This window comes from Microtus pennsylvanicus, chromosome 10 (assembly GCF_037038515.1).
Source record: "Microtus pennsylvanicus isolate mMicPen1 chromosome 10, mMicPen1.hap1, whole genome shotgun sequence".
In the NCBI taxonomy this organism is placed as follows: Eukaryota; Metazoa; Chordata; class Mammalia; order Rodentia; family Cricetidae; genus Microtus; species Microtus pennsylvanicus.
Genome location: NC_134588.1, coordinates 57,137,816 through 57,157,694, shown reverse-complemented (window position 1 = coordinate 57,157,694; position 19,879 = coordinate 57,137,816). Strand labels below are relative to the sequence as shown.

Genomic DNA, 19,879 nt, shown 5'->3' with positions numbered 1-19,879 from the left:
ACACATTGCTAAATGCTAATTTACCAATCTAAAACCACTCCCCTTTTTCTATTTCTACAGCTGGAAATCAAGAAGGGCCCTCCTCCCCTACATGGGTCCCATTACAATGATAATTCAACCAGCACTCTTAGTAGCTACTCAAAAATTAGCCCTGTTCGCTGCCATCAGATTACATGCCTTACTAGTGAACTTCCTTGTTCCTTACCATCCTAGCCAACCATAGAAAACGACCCTGCTGATGGGAGTAGCAGATCCTTCTTTTCCAGAGAACAAATTGGGGTTTCTGTTTCTTAGAGGTTCCAGGGGAGGAAGCCAGCTTCACATCACATGCTCTAGCCTGGCCTAGCATACAGGCCAGCGGGACAGAGGCAGGTGCTAGGCAGGACGATAAGCTTCTCTTGCAGCCTCAAGAAGGAGGGGCTTACAAGATGACAGACAGCACAGCGAGCTGTCCTGATGATTCTGTCAGAGCATGGGGGTTGGGAGGACTAGCAATCAAGCTGCAAAGGGAGTAGATTGATTTTTGGCAAGAGGTATCTGTAGCAGCTGTGATCTAACAGTAGGAACCATGGCTCTTTTATATTTCAGGAAGCAATGAAAACCACAAATTAATGATAAGCAGAAGGTGAAGCATGGATCGCTTCTATTGATTTTCTTTTTGAGCGAAACATTTGGTTCGAGAGTAGTTTTGAAATTGATAGCTACAAATTAATTGTGACTGGAAAACCAGGGCCATGGAACTCATTTCTCAACCATACTGAGTGCTTGCGACCGCTGTTTTTAAATGTGCTTCCCATTCCTTCCCAACAGTCCCATGAGATATTGTCTTGTTTGCAAACGAGGGAGCAGCAGCTCAGTAGAGTGCAAAGCAAATATTCAAAACCCACCTGACAGCGTTACTGAAGAAAACGGGAGAATCAGTATGACGAGTGCTTTAGAGAATCAATACTGTTCACCTTCCTGAGGATATAACATGCTAACGAAACGGAAGGCATCATCTATAAGGATGTCACGAGTAAAAGAAATAGATATTGTCTTGTTTTACCATTCAGACACATTAACTTGCAGTGTCCTGTATGCCCAACATTGTCATTTTAATCTTAACGTTTTATGAAGGTGTCCTTCTTTAAAAAATGTTGGGCATTTAGCTAATTATTAGATCATCACATGGCTGAGACTATCAAATACCTATAACTCAACATTCATGTAATACCAGGATATTTGCTTTGCAATAAATGACAAAAATAATACACAAAGACTTATAAACATAAAAGCCAGCTAAGATACATGGGAAGAAACTATGGGGCAGAAAACCATATCTGAAATATTTGCATGAAAGATGCCCTGTCCTTTAGTGATAATGAAAGGCCTCACTAAGTAGGCTGCAGAAGGAAACTATTCATGTGGGTGCTGTGTGATGAGACTGGCGTGTTGATGAGACTGATTTGGTCTTTAGTATCCAATGAGAAATGATTTGCGGTTGATGCCATGAAGGTACTTCTCTGGGTATCAGAATAGTCTGGGGTGGAACAAAGAGGCTTTGGAGTTTCAAAACGAGATTTCCAGCCCTGGTTTTAATTTCCTTAATGTAACATAATGTAATTTCCTTAATGTAATGTAGCAAAGGGACTAGAGACTATTTGTTTCAGCTTCCAAAAAGAAGAATGCTTAAAGGGGAGATGAGGGATGCAGAGAACCCAGGGTTGCAGTCAGTGCCAGCGTCGAGTGCTGCAGCAGAAGCACGGGGCAGAGGGAGAAGGACCACACAGCATGGCAGAGTTAAGGCAATGATGGCGGGTTACCTGGGAAGGTGAGATGCTACAGCTTTAAAAGTATGTTGTCCTAGGAAAGCTCCTTTTGAAGATGAACTCAAAATAATATTGAGTAAAAAGGGAAAATATACTGTAAAATATTTATTTAATAAAAATAGTTTTGTAGTCTATACATAATTGAATAAAAAGTACAACAAATTATTTTCACGTCTTCGTAAAAGTGCATACAGTACAACTAGCATATCCGGGTCAGCATTCTGCAAATACGGCCACATAGCAAGATGCGAACATATTCTTGATTTAGACAGGTAAGAAGGATCACGTTGGGTGCCACAAATTGTGGATTAAATTCCAAGAAAATAATGCTTTGGTAATGTGAGCAATTTGATTGTACCAATGATATTTAAGAAGCAAAGAATAAAATTTCTTAAATGCAAACCTTGTTTCTGGGCAATCAACTTCCTAAAAAAGGGGGGGGGGGTGAGGAGGGTGACCAAAATGTAAAATCGGAGATTCTCCCTCTCCTTCTCAGTGTTTTTTTCCTTCCCTAGCTGTAAGAGAAGGTGCGCAGAAATGACCTATTATTACTCTCATTTCTTCTATGTCAGTTTTACAGTATTGTCTTCTCAGTGCTGATGCTTCCACACACGGTCAAGCTCTCTACTACTGGATATTATCCCAGGCCCAATTTAGCAGTTTCAATATTAATAACACTGTTTAGCTATTCTGTTCTTAGAAAGTCAACACTCTAGTTAAAAGCACCTACATAGACTCTTTGCACAATAAGGCAACGAAGTTGGCTTTGAAATAGTTCTCAGTTCTCACAAATATTTAGCGTATACTTTCAAGTAATGAGGAAATGGAACAAATTTTAATTGAAGTATCTCTCAAGATGATCTAACCTTAGGAATAAAGGCAGGCTTAAGGTCCAGAATGCAAGCATCAAATCTATCTTAGTTCCAGCTACAGTAAAACAATTAAAAAGAGGCTCAGTTTATGAAAAAGGCCTTAGAACAATCTAGTTCCTACTGATGTCTTTATCTTGGATAAGAACGCCAAGATAACATAAAAGGCATATGGGAATGAAGTTGTTTCAAAGGAAAAGAGTTATTTTTATTTTGGAAATAAAAGGGTATGCAAATATAAAATAGGCTGCCTCTATCTCTAACCTGAAAATGATTTTTTTACTTGGAATTAAGAGTCCTTCATACTAAAGTATTAAAGACAAGTACACCTACCATGAGTTTGTGATTAGCTCTCCCCATTTAGATTAGCAGCAGGCTTTAAAATTTGCCTTTTCTAATGAAATGAGCTTCTCTGGGAAGCATATGAACAATGCAAAAAATGTACTTCTAAAGAAAGTTTCCCAAAATATACAATGGTCAGAATGGGAACCAAAAACATTCATACAATGAATTTAAAAAATAAAATTAGAAATGACACTCCTTCGAGGACAGAACACTAAACCAGAGCAAACATTGCCAGCGAGGAGCAGTTCCCATCTGCAGACACACGGGCCACGGGTAACACTGAAGTTAAATTGACGTGGATAGAGGCAAGTGGTCACAGCTGCATTTCCATCATGACGTAGGACACCCTGTGGTCACAGAAGTCCTGATCCCGCCATGTGACTATTAAATCTCACGCTCACACACTGATCAAGGAAACAACAGATATGCCACTTGATTACTCTTGATTACTTGATTTCCAAAATCAAATTCTCATTCTTATTCTTCTTTCTTTTTTTTTTGTCTAATTAGAAAAAGTCATTCTTAAATTAACGCTCATAAATAATCCACGAAGAAAGCTTCAGTTCTGGTTTCTCTCAGTAGTATTATATTAACTCCCGGAAGACACGGTATTAATGGAGTAGCTGCTTTGAAGCCATGAAATACACACTAATAAATATTTTTCTGAACACAGTATTTGAATCCATCCAGGCTGTTGCTGTGCAGAGTCCTCACTTGAAGCAGCCTGACTTCAGAGCAGGTTAGGGAGTAGCTGCTTGAGGAGGGCTGGAGCTGGGCTCTTCCTGCTTCCTGCATTTCTTTATAACATTGAATGCACCACTAGCCAGGAAAAATACAGAGATGGCCGCAAAGTACGTGGCGTAAATCAGGAACTACAAGAGAGGAAAGCAGTCATTCATAAAATTACCAGTTAGAGACGAGTGCTTCACAACATACATGTAAACATACTCTACAGAGTCAGAGGTGTGTCTGGAGTTTCCCAGTCAGACTGCAGAAATGGTGCCTGCTTACATGTGCCAGATACTGAAGACACAAAAGCAGGCCAGTGGGATACTGAAGCCCATCAGCTGCCTGAGTGTGGATCCTGGCTTTGCGTCTCTTCCTAGATGTAACCTACATGAAGGAATTGAATCTTGGGGCTAGAGAGATGCTTCAGCAATTCATAGCTCTTGCTGCTCAAACATGAGAAATAGAGTTTGGATCTCAGCACCCATGCCGGTTGGCTCACATAAGCCTGAAACTCTAGCTCCAAAGGATCCAACACTCTCTTCTCACACGTGTGCATATACACTCACACAGGCACACAGGTGTGCATGCTTACACACACATATACACACACATACACGGTTTAAAAAAAAAGAAAAAAATCTCAGAGCCTTGGACTAATTTACAGAGTGGAATTTAAACAATTCCTATTTTACAGGGCTTATTAGAAGAAGCAGACAAGGTCATGTACATAAAGGTTTACTAGCACAGTGCTAATGACACAGACACTGCTTTTGTTGGTGTTAGTTCTGTTACTGTTCTAAGTGAATCAAGGGCTGTATCCTCAAAATGATGGGTGGGTATGCCTAAGAGATCGAGAGCTTTATCCCCCACCAGGAGAGGGCACTAGAAGGCCAAGAGTATTTCACTATAGAATTCTTTTTAAAAGACTTTCTTGACCAGTGTGTGTGTGTGTGTGTGTGTGTGTGTGTGTGTGTGAACAACTTCATTTTTTTTTATTCTTAAAACAACTTATTAAATACCTACAAACAGGCTCAGGTACAACAGTGTGGCCCTAAGTCTAAGCTAGACTCCTTAAAACGTGACTATATTTTGATAGGAAAGTGTTAATGACCCAGGGCAGCCAGTTTGAGCTCAGCCCACAGAACGCTATTCTCCCACACTTAGGTAAGCCGTTTATCTGAAAATGTGATCTTAAATTTCCACTCCAGTGTCACTCATATTTCTTCAACTGGAATGGTCTGGCAGTCTTCCTCACAAAGTGGACAGGATGAATCTCTGTTCTCTACCAAAGAAGAGCTTTTGGGCTAAAATGCTGACTTGAATCCTCTCTACCACACTGTTCTTGACTGTGTGATCTTAGATAAACCCCCTAATACCTCCCAGACCCATACTTGACACCGAACACTGACGACTCTCTAGTCTATAACAGAATGGAGAGAGAAGCACTCAGTACAAGTACTTGCTAGGTTTATTTCTCTTGTAGATTGCTTAATGAAAACAAAACTCATTAACGCTAACACATTAAGTCTTGCTATCTAAGGTAAGTTCAGGTGTTAAGTGTGAAGTACTGAGTAATAATGGAAATTCATGAAAAAGGAATCACTTGGCTGTATGTGGAGACAGGCACTTCCTGATTCAGTCACTTACTTTACAGAGTACACCCACAAACACTATAAAGTTATAATACATAAGGCCATTTACGATTCCAGAAGGCATGAAAGCTGCCATTCTTTTGAGTGTTTGCATAAAGGTTTTCTCAATAGGTCACATGCTGAGAATCGTAATACTTATCAACAAACAGCAAGTCAGTAACTTGGTATATGGGTGAAGGGTGCTTTATACAAAGGAGGACGGGCTCTGAGGTACCATGAAGCAGGACATCTCATACAGTTATATAGATTGCTCAACAGTTAAGAATACTGGCTGCTCTTTGAGAGAACCTGGGTTCAACCCCTAGCATCCACAAGGTAGATCACAAACATCTGTAACTAGCTCTAGGGACAAAAACATCCTCTTCTGGCTTCAAGGCACTAAGCATGCATGTGGTGTATAGACACACACACAGGCAAAACACCCATACCGAGAACAAAGAAGTAAGTCGGTGCTCTAACTCAGCAAAAGAGCATCTGCCAGCATGCTCAAGGCACTGACTTCCCTTACCAGGAAAGGAAGAGGAAAATACCGAAAAGAATGGAAAATGGATGAGGAGGTTAAAAGGCTAGGCCTGGAAGGGATCAGTTTTGTTTCTCAGCCGAAACAGTCCCTTATGGCTAGTAAATTGCTCTAGGTCAGTGGTTCTCAACCTTCCTAATGCTGTGACCCTTTAATACAGTTCCCCATGGTGTGATGACCTCCAACCATAAAACTATTTTCATTGTTATTTCATAACTGTAATTTTGCTACTGTTATGAATCATAATGTAAATATCTGATAAGTATGATATCTGATATTTGACCCCTGTGAAAAGGCCATTTGCCTCAAAAGGGTCACAATCCACATGTTGAGAACCATTGCTCTAGGCCCTCATCAAAAAGTAATGATCTCCACATCCCCCACAGAAGAGAAGAACAGCAGCTGAAGGGAGGAGGGAGCACTTGCTTTGGATCTGCTCAGAGTGTCAGGATTTGTTTTCATAAGACGTGTCCCACCCTTTTCATTTCAGACTGTTTTCAGTGTCAATGAAGAGCCCTTACCTGTGTGGTGATTCCCAAGCCAAGGCCCTTGGCATCTACCACGATTAGAGTGAGCAGGGTCTGCAATGCCAGGGCAATGAAGGTGTTTACACCAAACACAAGGGCATAACGCTCCATGCTCAGGTTTGCAGCAATCTGAAAACTTTTTAAAGAGAAAACCAAAATGACTAGAGTACAATTACCTCTTCCTAAATTGTTACACATCTTTACTTTAAATGCGAACACAGCCCTACTGTGGGAGAGTGGTTTTATACCCTGTAAAGATTTAGCACTTGTATTAGTTTAATAAAATGCTGATTGGCCAGTAGCCAGGCAGGGACAACCAGAACAGGAGAATGCTGGGAAGAGGAAAGGCTCAGTCTCAGTCATCACCCAGACACAGAGGAAGCAAGATGAGAATGCCTCGCTGATAAAAGGTACCAAGCCACATGGTTAATACAGACAAGAATTATGGGCTAATGTAAGATATAAGAGTTAATAAGAAGCCTGGACTAAGGCCAAACAGTTTATAATTAATGTAAGCCTCTGTGTGTTTTTTGGGGACTGAACAGCTGCGGGACCAGGCGGGACCAAAACCTCTGTCAACACAGCCCATTCTTTCTGCTGCTAATTACCTTTCCCACAATGGGAAATTGCTATTACTATATGATATAAGTCTTATGAAAACAGTAAGATAAAAATACAAGAGAACAAGCAAATCTTGCCTAAACACTTCCTGTGGAGAAAATGTACAGTAACTATAATATAGTGCTTCCTCCCATTTGCCTCTTTTAAACAGAAATTTTAATTTGGAGGGGTTATAAAGAAATCCAAGTTTATGTTGCCATAACTTTTCCTAATACGTCTCTGAGTTAAAATACATACGTTGCTATGGTGATGAGTACCATGTAGATGATTCTGAAGATAACATAGGATGCATAGCACACCCAAATGTTCCTCACTGTGTCCATGGTATATACTGCAGCAGCGATCAGAAGAGAACACAGGAATAACATAATTTCTCCCCAAGTTGACCAAGATATTTTTATATAGCCCACTGCAAACACAGCACTAGCACCTACAAAACAAGCAAAAAATAATCTAGTTATGACTAAAGAAACTCCAGTTCAACACATTAAAACTCAGTTATATTACTTTATCTTAAAAATTTTAGTTATAAATTAGTTAGCTCAAGAATATGGATTTCCTTGAACCTCAAGCAGAGAATTTTGAACTTGGTGGACTAGCCTGGTACCCCTGAGATGATACTGAATTAGGGTACGTTGCAATTAGATGGAAAAGGACACAGACCCAGGGATGTTGCTAAGAAAATAACTGCTTGGCTTGATACACAATTTAGAGTCATAGAAAATCACTGCATCTGGTCTAGCTGGGAGAGTCTTGGTCCTTTAGACGGAGAGGCAACCTAGGATATGCAAAACTGCTTCCCCTCCCTTTAGTGAATGATGATAATGATGATGAAAGCTACAAAAAGTACACAAGGGCCTTCTGGGGGCCAGCCATAATTAGTAGGTGCTTATGACTGTTATGCAGACTCTCCCAACAACCTTATGAATTAGGGCAACAAATGAGAAGGGGACAACAGAATGTGTTACCAAGGATACAGGCCCTAAACATGCTCAAGTTCCAATCTTTACTTCACTATCTGCCATTTATTTGGTCTTAGACAAATTATTAAAATGACCAAAATTTCTAATTAAAATGACAACAGTAACTGCAACCATCTCAGGAGTTTTGGAATACCATAAATAGACATGCTGTCTACAGAACAGTGTTCAGTACACACGAACACTCTGCAGGTATTAGCTACTCTCCAACTACAGTACACTGCTACTCAAAAATCTCAGTAAACACAGGTAAGTGGAACATGGCTAAACAAAGAAAACTGTCTTGAAAATTAGTATATTCCATTTTCCCCAATGTGTCTGTCAGCCACCACCCTCTACCGCATGATTACATCCAAGTTTGGGAGGAGTGAGTAGACCTGATCACGACTGGATTAACCACCTCTGCCCACGCTCCCTCACGGCTTACCCAGCAGGGTTGAAACAGCCTCCACACCGCCATTGTAGATAACCGCACTCTGAGATGGCATCACCTCCTCCCACAGTCCCTGGGCGTAGTTCACCACTTGAAAATAGCCGCAGGTGGAGAGGGCCCACCACACCGACCAGCAGAGCAGGGGGCGGGAAGAGTAACAGATCAAGAAGTCATTCCACAGGACCTTCAACACGCGTAGCCGGTCTGCCTTGGGCTCCTACACAGCAAAGGGAAGCAGAGTTCAATCGCCATGGTGGCAATTGTGCGGACAGCTATGCAAGCTCGCGAGATTTTTTTTTTCCTTTGTAAAAGCCAACTGCTTATTCCACTCAAGTAAAATGTATGTATTTGAAAAGAACAGCAGAATGTGCTATCAAGAACTCGAGCTCTGAAGCTACCAGAAGTTTCAATCCTGACTTCACTGTTTGCAATTACATGACCTTAGGCAAATATTAACTATGCAAAGTTTCCACTGTAACACACACACACACACACACACACACACACACCTTTCATATTAAAAATATAAACTCGGGAGTTAATTCATCTTTTTGGTTACAAAGAATGGGTGAGGTGCATTAAGTGTTGGACATCTCTTCTAAGAAAGAGCTTCATAATCATGTCTGGAATTTTTGTTATTTTCTTTCTATAATTTCATTTGCTGCCCTTTGAATGACGAAACAACAAAGCAGTATCTGAAAAAAATAAACAACATATATCCCTTCTAGCTTAGAAAACAAAACAAATTTTGTATCTTTAAATACTTTGAGCTTCAATTCAGAAGCTACAAGTAGATACAAATCGCCAACTGAATCATTTCACATACTCATTAAACATACATTTTCTGTGTGCTTTCTTTATATGCACCAAGCAGTAGGGATACAAAACTGGAGACACTGCCCCAAGACATCTCTGCCAGGATACATAATGCTAGGTCAGTCTGACTTTGAGGATCAGGCACTCTAGGGAGGATAAATTGGCTATCCCTTACACAAATCAGCTGCATCTTACTGAATGAACAAACCAATCAAACGGGCTTGCTTGTCTGTTTCACTGCCATTAGCCAATGCCCAGAACAGCAACTGCAAACTTACGGCTAAACTCACCGGTTCCTCCACAGGAGGTTCATCTACATTTAGAGGCATTTTTGACTCAATGTCCTCCCATCCAGGAAGGTGGTTAGATGCTGGGGCATCTGCAACGATGCCACCATTTTGTACCTTGATGCCATTCACTCGGTGACAGGAGGCAGGAATGTGGTGGAAGAAGAGGCTCTTCTGTGGCATGGGCAGAAACCAGGCCACGGCAAAAGCGACCGAAACGCAGGTGAGGGAGATGACGTTCAAGCTGAACAGTAACCAGCCTGCCACGGAGACAAGGATCTGCCCTAGGACGGAGCCCACCGTGAAGCCCACCAAGGTGGCACTGCGACAGTAACTCGTGACCTTCTGGTACATGCCCAGGTCGACCACACTGTAGATGTAGGAGTAATAGGCGATTTCAGCGGCTGTGGCGATGCCATAGAAGAATTCCAAGAACTGAATGGCCAGCAGTCCTTGGGCATAGAGCAGCATGAACCAGGTAACGATAAGGCTGAATCCCTGAAGCAGAATGACAGGCTTGTAACGGAGGTAGTCGGTGGCGAGGAACACCGGGAATAGCAGCACCAGGTAGGAGTACGTCCAGACCGGGTAAATCTCATTGAAGACCTGGGGAGGAAAGAATTAAAGCTTAGCCGTGATCAAAAGAGCCAGCAAGCCATCAAAGTTCACTCTTACGGATCAGCCTACCAACTTTCCCTTAGCAATCAAAGAAAGGCGAGCTGCAGAAGGTCCAGGTAACTATCTGGAATCTCCTTTCCTATCCCCACTCTGTTGCATCATAAAGTCCTTTCCATCAAGAGTCTTACTAGGTAGCCCAGGCTAGACTCAAATGCACTATGTAGATCAAACTAGTCCGGCGCGTTAGGTCCTCCTGTTTCTGCCTCCCAAGTGCTGAGATGACGGACATCGTCCATCTCACTCACGCCCAGCTCCTGTAAGCATTCTGAGATGTGGAGCCAGCATTCATCCAAACAACTTAGCGGCCAGCATGCTACAAACTCTTACTCCTCCCCTCCAACTCCTCTGAGACTACCCCCACCAACTTCGTTATTACGTTCTCTTCTTCCCTAACCCAGAGATCCACCAGTACTGCTCATATAGACATAGGGATGTGCATGGGGCCACCCACTGAAGCGTGAGCCATATATTATGGGCCGCCCCTCTAGTATCAGTGTGTAGTAAGTAAGGCTTCTCTGATTTTAAGTTTGCTCTTTGGGGAACAGAAGAAAACTGTACATCTGTGCTACGTCTTGATGGAGAAACTCCCCGTTGGTGGTGGATGTACAGGTAGCATGTGTCCTTCTTACTCGCTCGCATCCTTAAATAAAATGCAAGTTTGGGGTGTTTTATTTTTCTTTTCCTAAATGAAAAAAAAATAATTTATATAGTTGTACATATTTATGAGACACAGTGTATCTTGGTGCATGTATACACTCTGCAATACCCAACTCGGGGTATTTAGGTGATTTATTATCTCAAACATTTAATCATTTCTTTATAACAGGAACACAGAATCCTCCCTTTAGCTATTTTGATTTATATGACATAATGTTAACTGGAACTTACTGCTATTTTCTTTTTTATGCACAATTTTGAATTGGTATTCTATAAAAATAATCTTTTGAGTGTGTTTTAAATGAGAAAGTCTATGTCTGGAATTTCAGTTCCATTAGTTGTCATGTAACTAAGAGCTGTTCAACTCAGAATGGGTAAATGCCAATAAACTTGCTATCAGCTGAACATAAATCAAAAAAACGTATTTGGGTTGGGGAGACGGTTCAGTTGGTAAAGTGCTTGTCATGCAAGCATGGAGATCCCCAATACCCCCCTCCAAAAAAAAGCTGGTACAGGGGCACATGTTTGTAAGCTTAGCTCTGGTGAGAGAGAGACAGGAGCTTCCATTGGGCTTGCTGACCAGTTAGCTAACCTAGCCACATTGGTGAGCTGCAGGTTCAGTGAGAGATTCTGTCTCAAAAAAAAAAAAAAAACAAACAAACAAACAAAAAAAAACTAAAGGAGAGTGACTGAGGAGGGCAACCTATTTTACCTCAGGCTAAATGTGCCATCCCCTTTCCTGACACATAAACACACACTGCATACAAATTAAAAAACGGATTCAATGCGCACCCTGCAGAACTGCATCATTTGGCAACACAGCGCCGTGCATCCTATTGTTTTTCTCCTTCAAGAAGGGAAGGCTGAAAGGGAACTGTGACTCACTGCTACTGCCTGGCATTACAACAAAATGTCATTGCTAGCTCAGGAAAAGGTCAAAATCAACCCCAGAATATGACACACTGAACGAGTACTATTTGAATAGGATCATAAGGCTGAAAAAGGTAAGCTTGATAACTGTAAATAGGGGGTTGTGGACAGGTAAGTTTCTCAGATCCCCTGAGAACCCATCTTCAGCAGCAGCACGAGAGGATAAAACCTGCACTACTGGACTCTTTGTTGCAAGGATTAAATGAAGGGTTCCGTGCATAATCAATTATTTACTCTGCTTTTTCACAGGTCTGAAAACTAGAAGACTGAATTGAAAATAGGCCACTGGACTGTATGAACTAGAACCAGTCACACTGTGAACCTCATTCTCCAGGTACCAATCATCGCTGACAATGTCCTTCCGCAAGGAGCTCACCACCTAGCAATGTCCTAAAGGGAGATGTCAGTCAGTTTTGGGTGTTTCTGTTTTACTGTTGTTGCTCTGGGTTTTTGGTGTGGAGTCCCGGCTATTCAGTTGTCATGACTGATCTGGAACTTGCTATGCAGACCAGAGTGGCCTCGAAATCTGCACAGTCTTAATCAAGGACTGTAGAAGGGATTCTTTGTCAAAGTGCGCAAATTCTAACGAATGAGAAACAAAGTGTCTCCGTGTCCCTTAGCAAAGAAACCTTGAGAGAAAGCCATGTTCTGCAATTCCCAGCTCCCCTTTACCCCTGTAAACTACTTCCAGATACTACTCTCCCTCACATCTGAAGTTTGACTGTCCTGTGTGTGTCTCGGCATGTTTCTATGCCTTCACAGGTCCCTACGGCAAAGCTATTGGCCTACAATCCTCTCCTTAAAAAGTATTTTTCGCAGCCAGGCGGTGGTGGTGCATGCCTTTAATCCCAGCACACAGGAGGCAGAGGCAGGCAGATTTATGAGTTCGAGGTCAGCCTGGTCTACAGAGCGAGTTTCAAAACAGGCTCCAACACTACACAAAGAAACTCTGTCTTGAAACAAACAAACAAACAAACAACAACAAAAGGATTCTTGGTTGAAACTGTGCTCTAGATACAAAAGGAGCTATTACTGCACACAGAAGAGTGCAACCCTGTCTCTTGCAGCAACATGGGTGGAACCAGAAAATGTATTTAGGTTAAATCATCCAGAGACAGAATGACAAATGTATGCTCACTCTCATACATGGAAGTCAAAACAAGCCACTATAAACACAGATGGGGTATGCAGAGGAATAGGTGCCAGAGTACAGCTAAAACAGTCATTCCACTATGCTTTGGAATGACTGTAGTCAACAACAACCAATTATATAGTTTATGTATAAGCCGAAGGGAACAGTTTAAGGAAATGGTGGAGAGGTGAATGCTAGCTGTTCTGATCCCTGTAACCTATATGCATATGTTGAAATTAATACATGCACATATACCATTACTATGCTAATACAAAGTTTTAACATGTTCTCTATTGTTTCCTTCAGCACCCCACCTTCTTTTGTTCCCAAGTTTTGCTCAACCGTTCACGCTAGTATTACCGTTTATGGTTAGCGTGTAACTTTCAGTACTAGCTGTCCTTAAATGCTTAATTGCCAAAGCTTCATTGTGTAAGTCTGTCCCTTATCAATTTAAAGGGTGTGGTGGTGCACGCCTGTAGACTGAGGCAGGGGGGGTGGACCATTAACTAGTTCAAGGCCAGTTTCGCAACAGCCTAAGACTTTGTTTCAAAATAAATAATTAACACTTATGAAGTTAACGCCACATAACACAGACCCACAATTTAGATAATTGAAGATGAGGGAAAGTAATACTACCAGCCTTGGGATATCAGCTAAATATGGTAAGGCACGGGGTGGGTGGAACACGGAGAGCAGATGGGTTCTCTTTAACTCCCTCTAATTTAGAGACCTGTTTTTCTCCTACAAGGATCGTCAAAGAATAGGCAACCACTGCTTGGCGCCACAGCAGCGCATCTCTGAGAGAATCCCACATACAATACACAATGATGTGAATGTTACCTCAATTATTTTTTTAATCTTTTAAAGGTTTATTTATTTATTTATTTATTTATTTATTATGTACAGCGTTCTGCCTCCATGGATGCCTGCAAGCCAGAAGAGGACCCCAGATCTCACTACAGATGGTTGTGAGCCACCATATAGGTACTGGGAATTGAACTCAGGACCTCTGGAAAAGCAGTCAGTGATCTTAACCTCTGAGCCATCTCTCCAGCCCCTACCTTAATTATTTCTAGTTAATCCAAAGAATCCTAAGAAGTAAATGCTTTATCATTTCTATTTTATAAGAAGGAAACTCGGTGGTAGAGAATGTTGAGTTATACAAAGTTACCACAGCCAGGACTGGCAAAGAGAAGATCGGAACCAGACATCCCCAATCCACCACACCAAAATACCTCCTTTCTTCAATTAGAAAACTGGTATCGATTCAGACTGCACGAAGTTTACGTGTAATGCCTGCAGAAGCTTACCGTCTCTGTGGAGGTACATGGCAGAGATTCCTCAGGAGATGAAGACCACATACTCCAGCACTGGGCCTCAAAGGACATTCTTTTTAAACATTTCTGGTAGAGAAGTCTTAACACCAGAAAACATTCCTTTAATAGATATTTTGGCTCTTAAAGGGCAACTTCTTATAAGCAAAAAAATTCCATACCCTTATTAATTGTCCATAACTAACTTCCTATCTCAGGTGAAATCTGCCATGTGATCAAAGCGAACTAATCTGCTCTATTCAAAGTGTCGTTCATAACTTTGGGCAGATTTGTTTGTCTTCACGTTCTTCTGAGATACATGCCACAGGAAGCCAACTGCTCAGTTTTAAACCAAGTCACATTTAGGCTTAAGAAAACAGTGCCAATAGTCCTGCTGCCCTACTTAATGAACACAGATTTACATAACACTACTTCAAATGTGTAGAAGCGACAAAAAGAAAAATGAACCTTTAGTTTCAGGAGCTCTGAGCCAAATAAAAAGCATGCAGCACATATATTTAAAAATGGAAACTGAAAACAAACATGGCGGGCCCAGAAAGATAAGGAAGACACAACACACACACACAGAGAGAGACAGAGACAGAGAGAGAGAGAGAGAGAGAGAGAGAGAGAGAGAGAGAGAGAGAGAGAGATTATTCCAAACAGAGATCATACATTTGAGTATTGGACCTTACACGAATTGGTGAATACACCACATTTAGGATTGGCAAATAAATGAAACCTGGCTGTACTAAAGGGACAAAGGAATCGTCCAGGTTCAGAGTATCAAGCAGAATGTGTGCAGCGGTTTTACAAGTCCAAGAAAAGCAGTAAACACCAAAACCATGCGCTACCGAGAAAAGGTAAAGTCACCTTTTAGAGACAAAGAGCTCTGTTGGGTATGGTGGTAAATGCTTGTAATCCCGGCCACCTATAGGCTGGGGCATGAGGATCACAAGTGTAGGATACTCTGGGCAACCTACTAAGAACATTCCTAAAAAATGGTCAGTGGCACTGGAGAGACGGCTCAGTGGTTAGAACCTGCTGCAGAAGGAGCCCTGGATTCTGTTCCTAGCACCGTAAGTAAATACATAGCTCTCATTAATGTCTGATTTTTCAATGATTGGGATGTAGTACAATTGCAACCTGTCTCAACTTTTAAAGTGGTAACTTTATAAAAAGTAATACTTTTCCTAATATTATATTAAATTTTTTTTTAACATGGAAATGAAGAGAGGAAATTCTGCCCTTGGGTCTTAGGTAATCTTAGCACCATTTACGATGATCCAGGTTGGCACTTCTGAAGTCTTCAAGGGGAAACACATTTCAATACAAATGTTACTCACTATAACCTGGGGTTTACTTTGATTATAAAACACATTGCTGGACGGCAGTGCTCATTCAAGGACAACGGTGATTCTATTTTAGCTACTAGATTTTTGTTTTTAATGTAGGATTTTCCATAGGGAAAGAAGAAGAACAATGGCATAACCAACAGAATCAGCCATCAATCTGAGATCCCACACACCAGCCCTCTAGATTTCTCTTCAAATCCCCTGGCCTCGAGTAATGTGCACTGAGAAGCAGCATCCTGATGTTGTATACACTAGACAAGTATTTACTGGGCCCAGCACGGTGAGAGGCTCCTGTGCCCCCCTACACACATATAAAGCCTCTGCTAAGACAGAGCATGTGACCGTGACAGCACATAGCAGCTCTCAGTCCAGGGCCCGTGACAAAACAGATCAGCTTTCAATATCAAAATCAAGAGTGTGTTTCTCCTCATGGGCTTGTGTCAGGCAAGTGTGCACACTGGGCAGACCACATGGCAGTAGGTATCTGCTCACACGCAGAATCCTGTCTGCCTCGGGTCAATGGTTGCTCTGGGTCTCCACTTTCTTATAACTATGTAGCAACTTTTTTCTTGGAAAATCATTCTGACCGGAAGTCTTTGTCTTTCCCTTTTACTGATGCCTTTAACTGGTGCCAACTATACCCTGAGAGTGAGTGACTCTGAAGGGACCCTAAGACGAGGAATCACGATTTAACATTTGGGCAGAAGTCTGCTGTATGTCGCTAACTGTCAGAGAATCAGGGACTCAGCACTGACTCTCAATTCTTTTTCAGGTGACCTTGAATAAAGGCACACCGCAGCGACAAACTGGAGCAGTTATAACCTGCTAGTCCCAAATGACTCTGGTAGTGCCACCGCTTGCTCTGACCTGCCACGCTGAGTTATTGAGTTAGTTGCTCCTCAAATGCCAGGGCAAGTTTAAATGGGAGTAATATTTTACAGCGACTCGGCAGGGAAGCAGTGTGGTAAGGAAGGAAAGAGGGGCAGGAAAAAGGCGACAATTGTCCAGTGTTCACTCAGCAGACACTGGGGAAAAGACATCAGTCCTCAGCTTTCACCCTTTTTGGCAATCGAGGAAAGGGTACTGGGGTCGAACTGGTTTCCTTTCCTTCTCAGTCAACATTAGGCACATTTCTAAAGTCCTCTATGCAATTCTGACGCGCTATGCTCGCAAGTCCTTAACCTGAGGAAATGAATGCCCAGGAGTTCTTGATCATGGACCTCCACTTGTAGGGAAGCAACAAATTGCAATACAAGAAAAACTAAGTGTCATTTATGTGACACCAGTTGTTTTCATGCCGGGGCAGGATATCTTTGAACACAATCTCACCTAATTAAAACAAAATAAATTCAGATGGCGTACTACTGTCCTGGACTGTCCTCACGGGATAGAGCACATCTATCTTGTCAAAGGTAAACAAAGGCAAGGAGAGGAGTAAAAACAGGAACCTTTTTACAAAAGCAGCGCTACAATACATACATATATGCGAGTGCATATACACACACATATATACATGTACTACACATATATGTATATGTAATACACTCGTGTGTATGTATACTATATATACACTTGTGTATATGTAAATATACATGTGTATGCACACACGTATACATACACGCTAAAATACACGTGTTATGTATGTATATTCTATCCAAAGTAGAGCTTACTGTGTTTTTGTCTTGTTTTGTTTTTTATCCATTCACTGGCCCCTGTACCCAGCAGCTCCTGAAGGACGTATCCAGACAGAGCCACCATACAGCACTATTCACAGATGACCTGAGACAAACGTGCAGGCGGGTTGCAGCCTCTCTTGCTTAGTCCCGCACTGAACATCAGTGCTAGAAACTCAAGAGTAAGGCGAGGCAGAGTACTAAGTGCTTTTCCAAGTGAGCAGAAGACAGATCAGCTTATCTGCGTGGTGTGCACTGAGCTCAGCGCAGGCCTTCCGCAAATACGTTTCCCGCCTGGCCTCCCTCCCGCCAGTCCGCTGCGCCGCGCCTACCTCTCTCTGAGTCAGGTTCTTGTCCGGCCCCAGCAGGTAGGGCGTGAGAAAGGGCTCGGATGGCCGGAGGTTTGCAAAGAAGCCATAAGCGCAGAGTAGCGCGGTCGGCAGGAACCAGCACTCGCGAGGAACGCGGGCCGTCCGCAGAAGCATGGTAGCCGCCGCGGCCGCCGCTCGTCGGGACACCCGGGCCGGCACATCCATCCTGGGTTCTAGGAGCTGGACGCCGAGCCGGCCCCCTCCTCCTCCCTCTCGGCCAACAGGAGCTCGCTCCGGCCGCGGCCCCGCGCGGGGACCTGTCACGGCACGCGACACCGCCCCGCGCCAGGGTCAGGCTGCTGCGAGCTCCAGCCGCCTCCCGCCGGCCGCCTTCCCTTCCCTGGGTCTGCCGAGCGCGGAGCCCCACCGGCCGCCTAGTCCGCCGCAGGGCGCACACGGGCCACGCCCCCTGGAACCGCACCCCTTATTACAGCCAATCAGAGCCCACGTCCCTGCTTCCCAGTAGTCAGCGTCTGCCGGGGCGGTAAGCCGTTCCACTGACGTGAGGGTCTCTCGGACGCCCGACCGGTGGGGATCGTGTCTGGACACTGTGGCGGGATCCCACGTGCCTGCCCTCTACCCCCCCAGTCGGCTCGGTCACCTGGCGTTTTCCGATCACGCGTCCGGAACGCTTCCTGGAGCGGGATCCCCGGATGTGCGGACTGTGAGCCTTCCTAGTTTTATCCGCCTGCCTTCTGATGTCTAGTCGGTCCTCCTCCTGGGAGACACAGTGACACAGGCCTGCACACCTTTAACCTTGAGACGGGAAAACGCCGTCGCTCGCCCCCAGAAGCCTTCTTCTTTCCTTCCTTCTTTCTAACCATTGTAATCATCTGCCATAGAAAAAGACTCGAGCCGAAGAGCTGAACTTTTTTTTTTTTAATTACAGATCGAAAGAAAACAAGAATGAGCGAGCTAGCCAGCAAAATGTTTTTGCTGTTTCGTTTTTGTTCGCAGGATACAAAGAACAATTAACTACAGTATATCTTATGTAAAGGAAATCTCCCTAAAAGCCAAGGCCCTAAAATAGGCTCCAAGTTCCAGAAAGTGTGCAGCTCACGAAATTCCCCGAGGTTGCAAAAGTAAAAACAGCTCGTTCCCACCCCCCACCGGGAGGTTTCTTAACCAATCTCCCACCTCACCATTTCAAAAAAAAATATTTTACCAAGATAGGCTACTCAATTCCCCTGAACTCCCCCTCTTCCTCACTCTTGGCTACAAAACCTGACCCAGGCTCTCCTGCACTCCAGGTTACACTGACCTCCCTTCTTGAGATTCCCCTCTCAACTGGTAAAGTCTGCTGCTGTTAGTGAGGGCAATCTCAATCTGAGTTTTCATCCTTTAATTCCTCCTACAGATTCAATTCTTATACTAGTTAAAAGGAAAATGGAGAATCCAGAATCACAAAAAGCAATCACGAACATTTTTTTTCCACTAAAACGGAAAACAAGGAGGCAATAAAAGCGGTCTGTTTTCAAGGGCGAAACAGCATGGGACTCCCAGCGCTTTCTTCCGTCCCCTCTATATGACTCTTTGCTCGATTCACAGGTTGACTCTGTCCTAATCTCACAGCAGATCAAGCTGCGTGAGTAAGCACACCAAAGTATGTGAGTGGATCAGTCTGCAGAAATGCAAGGTGTCGACATCTTTCACGGAGTCTTTTCAAGGGGTGGTCTGAAGACTTCATTCATATACACTCCAGAGACTATAATATGTGTGATGATATCATCAGTTTGTAGGCCCAAAGAATGCGTGCTTATGTGTTATGTTCAAAATTGCTACAGTTGGATAATATCAAGTAGTTCCAAACTATCAAAATCAAAAGCTCTCAATAACAAGGGCTGAGACCAAAAAGTATGAGAACTTCAGGTCTGTTAAATATATAGTCACGTAAATTCCCACCATGCCTGTTAGTGTCCAGGCACACCTTGGCCCTGTCCCTTGGGCACAGGCAACCCTTTGCTATGGGACTGTATGCAGGTGCAAAGGCCCCTTTAAGAGAAGCTCCGCCCACTCTCTATCTCTCTCTTCCCTCCAAGGCTTCTACTTCCCTCTCTTCTTTTCTTCTCTCCTCTCCTCCCCTCCCCATCTCTCTCCCCTCTTCCCTCTTTCCTTCAATACTCTCTTCCTAAATAAAACTCCACACTCAAGCTCTCTCCGCATGGCCTATTTGTCTCCTGCCT

The 19,879-nt window shown here is 43.1% G+C and overlaps 1 protein-coding gene across 2 annotated transcripts; it reads right to left on the bottom strand.

The window, feature by feature from the left end:
* Window positions 1-1,898: 1,898 nt before the first annotated feature.
* Slc19a2 (solute carrier family 19 member 2) lies at window positions 1,899-18,237 on the bottom strand. 2 transcript variants are annotated; one of them, XM_075988457.1, is made up of 6 exons: window positions 17,658-18,237; window positions 9,591-10,193; window positions 8,479-8,701; window positions 7,309-7,501; window positions 6,445-6,586; window positions 1,899-3,894 (listed from the first exon to the last, which is right to left on the bottom strand). In XM_075988457.1, the coding sequence occupies exons 1-6, from the start codon at window positions 17,859-17,861 to the stop codon at window positions 3,763-3,765; spliced, it is 1,497 nt and encodes a 498-aa protein (XP_075844572.1). In that variant the 5' UTR covers window positions 17,862-18,237; the 3' UTR covers window positions 1,899-3,762. The 2 variants fall into 2 exon arrangements, with proteins under 2 accessions (XP_075844572.1, XP_075844573.1); XM_075988458.1 differs by having other exon boundaries at window positions 9,705-10,193.
* Window positions 18,238-19,879: the final 1,642 nt, after the last annotated feature.

Coding starts and splice junctions, on each gene's coding strand:
- Slc19a2 (XM_075988457.1), bottom strand. CDS start 17,861: ATGGATGTGCCGGCCCGGGTGTCCCGACGAGCGGCGGCCGCGGCGGCT. Junction 7,502..8,478: donor GGCTGTTTCAACCCTGCTGG/GTAAGCCGTGAG, acceptor CTTGTTTTGTAG/GTGCTAGTGCTGTGTTTGCA. Junction 3,895..6,444: donor GCTTGGGAATCACCACACAG/GTAAGGGCTCTT, acceptor CCTCTCTTGTAG/TTCCTGATTTACGCCACGTA.